The sequence below is a fragment of the Salvelinus fontinalis genome, chromosome 37, assembly GCF_029448725.1.
Source record: "Salvelinus fontinalis isolate EN_2023a chromosome 37, ASM2944872v1, whole genome shotgun sequence".
Lineage (NCBI taxonomy): Eukaryota > Metazoa > Chordata > Actinopteri > Salmoniformes > Salmonidae > Salvelinus > Salvelinus fontinalis.
Genome location: NC_074701.1, coordinates 13,860,910 through 13,874,206, shown reverse-complemented (window position 1 = coordinate 13,874,206; position 13,297 = coordinate 13,860,910). Strand labels below are relative to the sequence as shown.

At 42.4% G+C, this 13,297-nt stretch overlaps 1 protein-coding gene across 1 annotated transcript; it reads left to right on the top strand.

Annotated features, from left to right (window-relative positions):
- Positions 1-8,693: 8,693 nt before the first annotated feature.
- Positions 8,694-13,297, top strand: calm2a (calmodulin 2a (phosphorylase kinase, delta)). Its single transcript, XM_055902036.1, has 6 exons — positions 8,694-8,802; positions 9,761-9,791; positions 12,042-12,185; positions 12,264-12,370; positions 12,450-12,585; positions 12,676-13,297. The coding sequence occupies exons 1-6, from the start codon at positions 8,800-8,802 to the stop codon at positions 12,702-12,704; spliced, it is 450 nt and encodes a 149-aa protein (XP_055758011.1). The 5' UTR covers positions 8,694-8,799; the 3' UTR covers positions 12,705-13,297.

Genomic DNA, 13,297 nt, shown 5'->3' with positions numbered 1-13,297 from the left:
AGCTCCACAATAGTTTTGAGGTAATATTCTGTAAGAAGAACAGGAGCCCAAGCAATAGAGGTGCAGATACTCAGCTCCTGCCCAAGTCAAGCACTGCACATGCATACCATACAGATGAGAGGTGGCATGACAAGAAAGGGGAGGTTACTGGGCTAGCGCATAGACGTATATGTGCACGTGTGCACAATCGCGCGAGCACACACATAGGCACACACACATACTCCCTCTCCCTCCCCTCCCCTCCCGGAGGACCTGAGCCCTGGGACCATGCCTCAGGACTACCTGGCCTGATGACTCCTTGCTGTCCCCAGTCCACCTGGTCGTGCTGCTGCTCCAGTTTCAACTGTTCTGCCTGCGGAACCCTGACCTGACCTTGGAACCTGCTGTTTTCGACTCTCTCTCTCTACCGCACCTGCTGTCTCGAACTCTGAATGCTAGGCTATGAAAAGCCAACTGACATTTACTCCTGAGGTGCTGACCTGTTGCACCCTCTGTTGCACCCTCTACAACCACTGTGATTATTATTATTTGACCCTGCTGGTCATATGAATGTTTGAACATCTTGGCCATGTACTGTTATAATCTCCACCCGGCACAGCCAAGAAGAAGACTGGCCACCCCCCAGAGCCTGGTTCCTCTCTAGGTTTCCTCCCTGGTTCCTGACTTCCTAGGGAGTTTTTCCTAGCCACCGTGCCTCTACATCTGCATTGCTTGCTGTTTGTGGTTTTAGGCTGGGTTTCTGTTCAGCACTTTGTGAGATCGGCTGATGTAAAAAGGGCTTTATAAATACATTTGATTGAACATTTGATTGACACATACACACAATGAGTAAACTATTGCATGTAAATATATTGAAACCAACCAATAAAACCCATACATATATATATTTATATACACCATTTGTCACACCGAGTTCCTTTAAATACGGAGACAAACATTTTCGTCACAAAGTTCATGATCATAAACGCCTCATATGGTGCATTTTCACACCGAAACACACTCACACACAGATCCCAGCTTATCTGGTTCTTGTGACAGATTTAAGCCTTTGCACCGTCTCCTTCAGATTTACATAATCTGCACTGAGAGTAAAATCCTGTTGCAGGAAAACACCGTTCACTGAATACACTCCAGCATGTTCCAGATTAGGTAGAGAAAAGCCGGGGAGGTGACATTGAATCTGCTCACAAGATCACACATCACATCTACAACTAAAGCTCTGTGAACAGCATGAAATGAAAGAGAATAGAGAAGACATGTGTTGCTCTTTCTGCTTTCATTTACAGTATGTCACCAACCCAAAGGGTCTAACAGAAGACTAAGAGAAACAACAGGCAGCATTTATGTTCCTTGTCAGGTTTCAGGTATGACTCGGATGCAGTGTCGAAGAAACAAAAGTTTATTTCTAGTACAGGGACAGGCAAACAACAGGTCAAAGGCAGGCGGAGGTCAGTAGTCCAGAGAGGGTGCAACACGTCCAGAACAGCAGGCAGTCTCAGGGTCAGGGCAGGCAGAACGGTCAAAACCGGGAAGGACTAGAAAACAGGTGCAAGAACAGACAGGAGCAGGGGAACAAACGCTGGTAGGTTTCACGAAACAAAACGAATTGGCAACAGACAAACAGAGAATACAGGTATAAATACACAGGAGATAATGGGGAAGATGGGCGACACCTGGAGGGGGGTGGAGACAAGAACAAAGACAGGTGAAACAAATCAGGGTGTGACATTCATAAGGAAATTATCTCAATGTTTTCTCTAGGAAGCAGTGGTGGAAAAAGTACCCAATTGTCATACTTGAGTAAAAGTAAAGATACCTTAATAGAAAATGACTCAAGTAAAAGTGAAAGTCACCCAGTAAAATACTACATGAGTAAAAGTCTAAAAGTATTTGGTTTTAAATATACTTAAGCATCAAAAGTAAATGTAATTGCTCAAATATACTTGAAAGTAAAAGTATAAATTATTCAAAATATTAAGCAAGCCAGATGGCACCATTTTCTTGTTTTTTTAATTTACGGATAGCCAGGGGCACACTCCAACACTCAGACATAATTTCCAAATTAAGGATGCATGTTTAGTGATCAGAGCCAGTAGGGATGACCAGGGATGTTCTCTTGATAAGAGCATGACTTTGACCGTTTTCCTGTCCTGCTAAGCATTCAAAATGTAACGAGTACTTTTGAGAGTCAGGGAAAAGGTGTGGAGTAAAAAGTGCATTATTTTCTTTTGGAATGTAGTGAAGTAAAAGTAAAAGTTGTCAAAAATATAAATAGTAAAGTAAGTACAGATACCATAGAAAACGACTTAAGTAGTACTTTCAAGTATTTTTTACTTAAGTACTTTACACCACTGCTAGGAAGAAGAAACTTCATTAGACCTTTGACTGTCAGTGAAAGAGTCTGAGAAAGGTGACTTGAGGTGGAGAGATAGAGATTCTGTTACATTCTCAATGGTTCTTCAAATCCTCCTCAGCCGAAGAGTTTCCATCTTCCCCCTGCCTTGTGGTTCCTGTGGGACAGGGACAGAGACAGAGACAGGTGGCCAGTGGGAGACAGGAGAGCAGCCAAGCATAATAAATCGGGCTATCAGATACTCCCATCCACACTACCAACGCAATTAGCCCTGAGAATCCACAGTAAGCTGACAGCCACTGACTGCTGCACACCTGGTCACGTCTGTTATCACACATCAGAACCCACACACACTCACATGCACACACACACACGTATGTTTATAAAAAACTATGAATTTCTGTTGATGAAAACTTCATTTCATGTGATGTTGGAGCTCCAGTCCGCCCACACTAGTCTCCGCTCAACTCCATCGTAAATCGTGGAGTTGAGTATAGTCAGCTAACTCAAATATGGCTGTTTAACCTCTGCACTCATGTCTGACCTATTATCTCATCTAGCGTATTTTATTTATTTTTATATTACCCTTATTTTACCAGGTAAGTTGACTGAGACCACATTCTCATTTAGAGCAACGACCTGGGGAATAGTTACAGGGGAGAGGAGGGGGATGAATGAGACAATTGTAAACTGGGGATGATTAGGTGACCGTGATGGTTTTGAGGACCACTACTCTTACGATAAGTGCCATGGGACCTTTAGTGACCACAGAGAGAGTCAGGACACCCATTTAACATCCCATCTGAAAGACGGCACCCTACACAGGGCAATGCCAATCATCACCCTGGGGCATTTTTAGACTTGAGGAAAGGGTGGCCCTCCAACACCACTTCCAACAGCATCTGGTCTCCCATCCAGGGACCGACCGGGACCAACTCTGCTTAGCTTCAGAAGCAAGCCAGCAGTGGGATGCAGGGTGGTATGCTATGGGATTTGAGTAAAGAAATATTATAGCTTTATACAGTTCATTTGGAAAGCATTCAGACCCCTTGACTTCTTCCACATTTTATTACGTTGCAGCATTATTCTCCTCATCAATCTACACACAATACCCCATAATGACAACGTGAAAACAGGTTTTTAGAAATGTTTGTAAATGTATTCAAAATAAAAAACAGAAATAGCTTATTTACATAAGTATTCAGACTCTTTGTTTGAGACTTTGAAATTGAGCTCAGGTGCATCCTGTTTCCATTGATCATCCTTGAGATGCTTCTACAACTTGATTGGAGTCCACCTGTGGTAAATTCAATTGATTGGACATTATTTGGAAAGGTATACACTTGTCTATATAAGGTCCCATAGTTGACAGTGCATGTTACAGCAAGAATCTTCCAGAAGGACAACCACCTCTGCATCACTCCACCAATCACGCAATCAGGCCTTTATGGTAGCGTGGCAAGACGGAAGCCACTCCTCAGTAAAAGGCACATGACAGCCCGCTTGGAGTTTGTTAAAAGGTTGGTAAAGGACTCTCAGACCATGAGAAACAAGATTCTCTGTTTTGATGAAACCAAGATTTGACTCTTTGGCCTGAATGCCAAGCGTCACGTCTGGAGGAAACCTGACACCATCCCTACGGTGAAGCATGGTGGTGGCAGCATCATGCTGTGGGAATGTTTTTTAGCGGCAGGGACTGGGAGACTAGTCGGGATCGAGGAAAAGATGAATGGAGCAAAGTACAGAGAGATCCTTGATGAAAACCTGCTCCAGAGCGGTCAGGACCTCCGACTGGGGCGAAGGTTCACCTTCCAACAGGACAACGACCCTAAGCACACAGCCTAAACATCGCATGAGTGGCTTCGAGACAAGTCTCTGAATGTCCTTGAGTGGCCCAGCTAGAGCCTGGACTTGAACCCGATCGAACATCTCTGGAGAGACCTGAAAATAGATGTGCAGTGACACTCCCCATCCAACCTGACAGAGCTTGAGAGGATCTGCAGAGAAGAATGGGAGAAACTTCCCAAATACAGGTGTGCCAAACTTTTAGTGTCATACCCAAAAAGACTCGAGGCTGTAATCGCTGTCAAAGGTGCTTCAACAAAGTACTGAGTGATACTTCAGTTTTTTATTTGTAATACATTTGCAAAAATGTCTAAAAACCTGTTTTTGCTTTGTCAATATGGGATATTGTGTATAGATTGATGAGGGCGGAAAACAATTTAATACATTTTAAAATAATTCTGTAACGTAACAAAATGTTGAATACTTTCCGAATGCACTGTGTGTATGTGTGTATATATACTGTATATATCAACAAAAAATGTGTGTGTGTGGGGGGGGGTTGGGGGGGGCTAACTCAATATACTTTAAAATGACAAATGTCAAAATTGTGTAGAAATGATAATGGACCTACATTCATACAGTTTCCAGCTCGCTAATAATCACTGAAATAAAAGCTAGACAGTCAGGAAGCATAGAAAATTCAAAAAATGATGGATAGAGGACAATTTTTTGCCAATTTGGACATTTAAGACTAACTGGGCCTGATGGGATAGCAGAGCTGCTATTTTCTGTCCATATATATGTAGTTCTCTTGGGTGGGAGGAAGATGCAAGGATCAAGGAGGGAGGGTGTGGTTAGATCAAGACATTTCTCTGCTTAAATGTGGCTTTAAATGTAATTTTAAATGTGCTCTAGGGCAATGGTTCCCAACCTTTTTCGGTTACTGTACCACCAACTGAATTTTGCTCTGCCCGGAGTACCCCTGAAGTACCCCCTCATGTGCATTTTACCCGTAGGCCCATGGTCTCATGAGTCTTCTCAAGTACCCCCTGTGGATAGGCCAAGTACCCCTAGGGGTCATAGTACCCCTGGTTGGGAACCACATGATTTTATTTTAAACAAACTTTAGAAGGATAAAAGAGAACTAAAAAATTAGATAAGATAGTAGATGATTATAAAGTCAATAATATTAGATGAATAGGGAGGGGTGGGGGAGAGGACACGGACCGGATTAGGGTAACGGGCGGGGGTAGGTTTAGAGCAGGTATTCCCAAACTGGGGTACTCTCAGGGGTACGCGCAATGCCGTAGGAGGTACGTCAAATAAAAATGTGATTCACATTAAAACATGATTCACATATTATTAATATTTTTTTAATGTTTTTTTCTTCACATTTTCAAACGGTACATTTATATTTTCCAACGGGACTATACATTTGTTTGAGGTTTTTTTCTCGCCCGAGTAGCCTCGTTTCACTGCCAAAAAATACAATTAAAACCATCTAGTGTTCCGCAAAATAACAACACAATGTCCAATACAGGTAGCAAAGTCAAATAATGAACATCCAATCACATTAACCGTTACTCTCTCGCGAGAAACCTTCACTCTTGCGCAGACATTTAGAAATGAAACATGACAATTAGAAAAATAAGCCATGGGATTTTTTTGAGCGAGAATAAAGACGACTTTCGAGTAGTAAAACATGTATAAAAGCAACCGATACCATTAATAAGAAGGGGCTAGAAGCGTGTTATATGGTGAGCTACTGAGTGGCTAGGACAAGCAAGCCCCATACCATTGTGGAGGACATAATTCTTCCTGCTGCAGCAGATATGGCTGGGACAATGCTAGGGGAAAAGACCAAAAAACTATACAGACAATGCCTTCATCAAACAACCATGTTTCAGGACGCATCAGTAACACAGCAGGAGATGTTTTGAAACAAATACTGCTTCGCATACAAGCCAGTAAATTCTATGCATTACAGCTGGATGAGTCAACAGACGTGGCAGGCCTGGCACAGCTCCTGGTATATGTCCGTTATGTTTATGGGGGGTCAATTAAGGAAGACATCCTCTTCTGCAAACCACTGGAAACCAGGACAACATGAAAGGATATTTTGAAAGTACTGGACAACTTTGTGACATCAAATGGACTTTGATGGTCAAGATGTGTTGGTATCTGTACTGATGGCGCAAAGGCCATGACAGGGAGACATAGTGGAGTGGTAACGCGCGTGCAAGCAGTTGCTCCCGATGCCACTTGGGTACACTGCAGCATCCACCGAGAGGCTCTTGCTGCCAAGGGAATGCCTGACAGCTTGAAAGACATTTTGGACCCTACAGTGAAAATGGTTCACTTTGTTAAAGCAGGGCCCTTGAACGCTCGTGTATTTTCTGCATTATGCAGAAATGGGCAGAAACCATGTAACGCTTTTACAACATACAGAAAGAAGTGAGCTGGTTATCAAGGGGCGAAGTATTGACACGTTTTTTAAAATTGAGAGACGAGCTTAACGTTTTGTTTACTGACCATAATTTTCACTTGTCTGACCGCTTGCATAATGACGAGTTTCTCTCGCCTGAATGATCTGAATCTAGAATTACAGGGACTCTCCGCAAATATATTCAATGTGCGGGACAAAATTGAGGCTATGATTAAGAAGTTGGAGCTCTTTTCTGTCTGCATTAACAAGGACAACACACAGGTCTTTCCATCATTGTATGATTTTTTGTGGGCAAACGAACTCAAGCTTACGGACAATGTCAAATGTGATATAGCGAACCACCTGAGTAAGCTGGGTGCGCAATTACGCAGGTACTTTCTCGAAACGGATGACACAAACAACTGGATTCGTTATCCCTTTCATGCCCTGCCTCCAGTCCACTTACCGATATCTGAACAAGAGAGCCTCATCGAAATTGCAACAAGCGGTTCTGTGAAAATTTAATTTAATCAGAAGTCACTGCCAGTTTTCTGGATATGGCTGTACTCAGAGTTTCTTGCCTTGGAAAATCGCGCTGTTAAGACACTAATTCCCTTTGCAAACACGTACCTATGTGAGAGTGGATTCTCGGCCCTCACTAGCATAAACTAAATACAGGCACAGACTGTGTGTGGAAAATGATTTAAGACTGAGACTCTCTCCAATATAACCCAACATTGCAGAGTTATGTGCATCCTTTCAAGCACACCCTTCTCATTAACCTGTGGTGAGTTATTCACCATTTTTGATGAACAAATAAGGTTTTATATGTAAGATGGCTAAATAAAGAGAAAAATTATCGATTATTATTATATTATTATTTGTGCCCTAGTCCTATAAGAGCTCTTTGTCACTTCCCACGAGCCGGGTTGTGAGAAGAATTCACACTCATTCTTATGTTTAATAAATGTATCGTATAGTGTGTGTGTGGCAGGCTTACAATGATGACAAAAAAACAACATTTGAGAGTGCGCTGACCCTGGTGCTAGCAGCTGGAAGCAGTTTGAAGGTGTACGGGACTATAAAAAGTTTGGGAACCACTGGTTTAGAGGATAAGAACCCATATTAGGGTAAGGGTAGCAAATAGGGGGAATGGTTAGTTATATTAATCATCATACAGTTTAGTGCTAAAGGGATAAATGGCATTTTTAAGATATTTATAGTAGGTTGTAGGCCCTAAATAAATGTAAAGTAGGGAAATTAAAGATAGGTAGTAGCCTATCTAAAATTTAAGTTAAGTGAAAACTAAATATAAAGAGGAAAAGATGGTCATGTGTGGTTGGAGTCCGTTCTGTTTGGCTTGGTGGGGCTATATTAGAGATAAGGGTTTGTGTTGGTTGAAATTTTGAGTGAGGAAATATAACATATTTTCAGTGCGGCCCTCTAGACCTCGTTAAAGACATAATGCGGCATCCTAGGGCAAAACGAGTTTGACACGCCTGATCTAGAATCTCTTCCCCAACATGTTTCACTGAATTGGAGATGTAATAAAATATAATACAATGTGTTGATTCTGAAAGCTGTGGCACTACCTTTTTTGAAAACGGTCCCACCAGAAAAAGTGGATAATGGAGTGTGTGCAATGTATACTATAATGAGCAACTCTCTGAAACGGAATGCATGTCACTTCCATCTACAGCCATATGTATGATATTCAATCTACGAGATCATTCCTACACTACAGACTGCTACGTCTTCTATCCTGTGCCTGTGGCAATTCCATGTCTGTGTGGACTACAATGCAGCCGCAGCCCAAATCCAAGCAGTGACGCATTGCAGGTACAAATACACCAATCAGAGCTAGCTATTTCATCCAACTACGTCTTGTACTTTTTCACTGACTAGCAGAAAGTATACATGCGCACTTAGCTAGTTCAGTATGCTACAGGCACTTTTTTGTTTAGATATGGGATATAAATTAATGTCGGGAAAATATTTACAGAGTTTAGGTAATTTTACATTTCATATAATTTTTGAATGCTGATAAATGCGTGATTTTACTAATTGAGTAAATGGCGAGAAACGAAGTTGGCGGAGGGATAGCAAATGGGGGAGGAGTTGAAGAACAACCGTTAAAGGCGCGTCAAACTGTCTGCCAGACAGTGCGTTCGGTGAGGTTGCAAGTTTAGTGACTGAAAATCGTTTGCTATATCCTGCTGTTACTAGGTATATCGCAATGGTAAGTGAAGCAAATTCCGATTTTTCTCTTTTATGGTTCAGCATTTATCCTTACGTCTTTTTCTCGACAAAAGAGTGGTTGCTTGACAGCCATACTGCGTTTGAATGGGCAAACCTTGTTTTGTCAACGCGGAAATTAATGAATAGGTGAATAGCATTCACCTATTCAAAGAAATCTAATATCTTGCAGTATTATACAAACTGTTGTAGTCACTGTACACTGTTTGTTATATTAGTTAGCTAACTGGTTAGGAAAGTTTACTGGCAAGACTTAACGGTAAACAAACAATTACCGCCAATTTGCGGTTAGTTTGGCAAATTACTGTACCTAGTTAATGCTGTCATTTACAATGTAATTTACCTTATGTATGCATCAAAACGAGAGCGACCTGGCTAAATGGGGGTACCTGGCTAACATGCCAACTAGAGATGTTAGCTACAGTAACTAGCTAACTTTAACAGTTACCGCAACTAGCTAGCTGACGTTATATGGATCACGGCCGATATAACAGCTATCGTTACGTAGCTAAAGTAACGTTCGCTAATGTTGCCGTGAACGTTAGTCTTGGCGATGCCCTCGCAAGTCAGCAAAAACTTGATTATTTTACCTAGTTTCCAGGATTGTTCATAGATAGTTGGCTAACTACTAACCCGGCCACTCAAGGGTTGAAGTATAGATCATGCCAACGTTAATATATGGTTTAAGGTTGCTTCTGGCATTGGGTAGCAAGCTGGATGGGAAATTTTAGTTAGCTACGAGCTAGCTTCATAGCTAGCAGTAGCTATATGCATTTCTGAATGTTGGCTGATGTGACTATACATAGAACCGCAGGTTTTTGTAGATGGCCAGTTGACAATGGCTTCCCATAGAGCTAACGTTAAGGGTGACTCAGTAGTCAACTAGTCTTAGCTACTTCACATGTGGCCCAGTTTTAAATTCCCTCTCCTTTCCCCCCCAGGCTGATCAGTTAACAGAGGAGCAGATTGCCGGTAAGACAGCATTGTATTCTTCTGGTCCCTACCCTGACACGTGGCCCACTGTGGCTCCCCCCACCTACCCTGGCATTGGATTTATATTTTTGCCTTTTAAGGCTTTCGTTGGACAAGCTGGTCATAAAACAAGAATTAGACAGGCCTTAAACCCCAGTCTACAGGACTCACTCATGGAACGTGACACACTTTGCATTTTTATGGTTACCGTGTCACAAATGATCTAATCAGAAAGTGATCGTAAGGTCCCATGCCTTGATCAACTGCCAGACTGCTGGCGGCAGCCTTTGTCATGGGCGTGTCCTCTCGCTGTTGAATGGAATGTGGTTAGCTAGTTAATTACAGGAATGCTGACATTCATGCCTATTTTGCCAGTAAAAATGAGCTCCTACCATAAATGCCAGTATCGAGGAACTTAAACTTGTGTGGTCTTCTGAGAGATTTCCCTGTAGTGGCTCCCCTCCAGGACAGTGATGAATCATGGGGATGTCATGCCTCAATTGAGTAGTGGTTTTCACTTCACTAGCTGCTTAAGTTGACATGACACCTGTTTTGGCCTTCAACTTTCAGAAAATGCTGACTGCTTTATTTCGTAGTGGTGTAAAGAGAAGCACATTTTGGTAAATCTTACTGCTAACTGCTTAGACCCAAAATAAGGCTGTAGAAAATGACTGGTTAGTCAACCTTTCCCTTTGCCTCTTCCACTCCAGATACTATGCATGCATACATACTGCACATTTTCCATTAACAGCTTAATGGAAACAGGCTGGTTATTGTTTTACAGTCAAGGCTATAGTCTATTATTGAACATGCAATTTGTCAATTTCAAACACTGCCAAGATGCAACTTGTGGAGCCCTGGTGTAAACAGTGTGACTAATGCTAGCAGTTACAGATGAGTCTGCTGAAAAGGGGGAATCTAATGGCAACTATGATGGGTTTCTAATGACTAGGAAAGTTGCTATGAAAACCAATAACAGGACAGAAATGCTGGTTAGTGGCATGAGGAAGTCTGTATAAAATTGTTTCTATGGATGGATTTTTGCACGGTAAGATGCCTCATTATTTGAAGTAAGACATGTTCAGGTTTCAAATGATTCTACCGCCTCAGGCTGACACTGTAAAGTGGTGGGTGACGTGCTGATAGTTGACGGTAGGCAGGCTATAGCCTGTGCATTCGACTAGGAGGCGTGCTTTACGAGTTGACATTGAGAAGTAAGAATGGGTCCTTTATAATCGTGGCCAGAAGTTAACACGTGATAGCATTTATAATTATTTGTTGTGCAATGACTGGGCTTACAAAAGCAGAGATCACCCCAGTAGGCTTTTTGAGGAGCTGCTGTCGGACACATCAAACTAGGCTCTGTTTGCGTGTGGTAAATTAAAATGCATGACGTCTAACAAATACACACGTGCCAATATAATTCTGAAAAATAACCTATAGACTGATAAGCATGCCTGGTCAAATGTATTTTTCAGCGGTTAACCACTATCATCCCTATTGGCGTAAGCTTTCAAAGTCTAAATCCTGGTTCATGGTGTGATCTAGAACATCATTTAAACTGTCACTTGTAGGCAAGTGTCCCCTGAGATACTGTGTTGTACAGTGTATTTCAAAGGACTTCACTAATAACTTTTAGGCTCTGTTTCTTCTGTTTGGTGGAGGCAATTAGGGTGTTTTTGTTTGTAGCCCCATAAGGGTTTCTTGAGTGGCAGGAAGTATTTTTCTCACAGTACCCCTGCAACAAAGGAATTTCCTCTATTGCAAAGTACTTTCAACTGCAGGCCATGTCTTGGTTTTCACAATTCTGACAAGCTGCTGCATGCCACAACTGTTCAGCAAGGCCCCTGGCTCTCCTGGCAAACAGCTTGTCATTCATTCTGCTTCCTACCCTGACTTTGCTGTTTATTTTCATGCCGTCTGTCCTTTGTGTGTAAACAAACGGAGCAGTCGGTGTTGGGACACCCAAACGCTTATGGTAATGCAGCTAGCTGGTTTGTCATCTGGAATGTTTTGGGTGTTGAGCTGACAGGGTTCAGGGTGGGGTGTATTGATGCAGAGTATTGTCAAGGAGTTTATATTTATTCAGAACCAATTTTCTTCCTGGCAATATTGAGTTTAATAGTGGCACTTAATTATTTATTTTTTTTAATTGTATTTTTTTGCAACTGATCTTTGTGGGTTTCCTGTCACGTCTTCCTCTTGAACTGCCAACAGGGGACCTCACTTTCTCTTTCACTCTCTCTGCAGAGTTCAAAGAGGCTTTCTCGCTCTTTGATAAGGATGGTGACGGCACCATCACCACCAAAGAGCTGGGAACCGTGATGCGCTCTCTGGGCCAGAACCCCACAGAGGCTGAGCTGCAGGACATGATCAACGAGGTGGACGCTGATGGTGAGGAGCCAGCTCTGACGCAACACCTCTTATGGCACTACACACAAGATTCTTTAAGCCTGTTTGTTCTCTCTCCAGGTAATGGAACGATAGACTTCCCAGAGTTCCTGACCATGATGGCGAGAAAGATGAAGGACACAGACAGCGAGGAGGAGATCAGAGAAGCGTTCCGCGTCTTTGACAAGGTAACACGCCATCTGCCTTCATCCTGATAAAGTTCGGGTGTTGGGTAATGCTCTTCAACCAACGTGTGCTCTGCTCTAGGATGGGAACGGTTACATCAGTGCTGCTGAGCTGCGCCATGTGATGACAAACCTTGGTGAGAAGCTGACCGATGAGGAAGTTGACGAGATGATCCGAGAAGCAGACATTGATGGAGATGGCCAGGTCAATTATGAAGGTTGGTACAAAATATGTATTTAACAGATTGAAGAACCTACTTTTGGACATTGGAAGAGTAACATTGGCTCTTTATTTCTCTCCCTTGCAGAGTTCGTACAAATGATGACGGCGAAGTGAAGGCCTTGTACAGATGTTGTATAAATAACTTGCCTTTTTTTTCTGTGGAATTTATCTGTAAAATCTTAATATCCCCCCTCCCTGCTGTCCAAAGGAACTGCATGTAAACTGCATAGGCTCTTGAGTCCCCATGTCCCTTTCTTTTGCTGTCCTCGTGTTTTGGAGTGACGGGGTGGTTGTACAAACGGGTGCCTGTCGCAGCCCCAGGGGTTGGAGTGCGTTTAAGAATCGTCACGTCGGCTCCGTTCTGGATCCGTGGCAGCATTGGTGACCTGTCACTTGGGGCAGCTATGTTGCCATGGAAATGGCCTAGAGGAGTAACTCTGCATGGACTACGGACAAAGTGTATATGGAAATCTCTCAGCATTGCACTACTGCAAAGAAAATAAAAAAAACTACACAGGTGTATCTTCTAGGTACACTTAAACTCTTTTTGTATCTGCTGTTCTTTACCAGAAAACAACTTTGTTTTAATCTTACTATGCTTTTTAATGTTTTACTCACTACTTTTTTATGGCCTTTGGCCATGCTTCAAATAATCCATTCCAAGTTGTATATTTTTGTTTTCCAATAAAATTTACAATTTACCCAGA

Bases quoted from the DNA above. Each gene is read 5' to 3' on its own strand.
- calm2a (XM_055902036.1), top strand. The intron at 9,792-12,041 runs GTAAGACAGCAT...CTCTCTCTGCAG, and splicing joins AACAGAGGAGCAGATTGCCG to AGTTCAAAGAGGCTTTCTCG. The intron at 12,186-12,263 runs GTGAGGAGCCAG...TTCTCTCTCCAG, and splicing joins CAACGAGGTGGACGCTGATG to GTAATGGAACGATAGACTTC.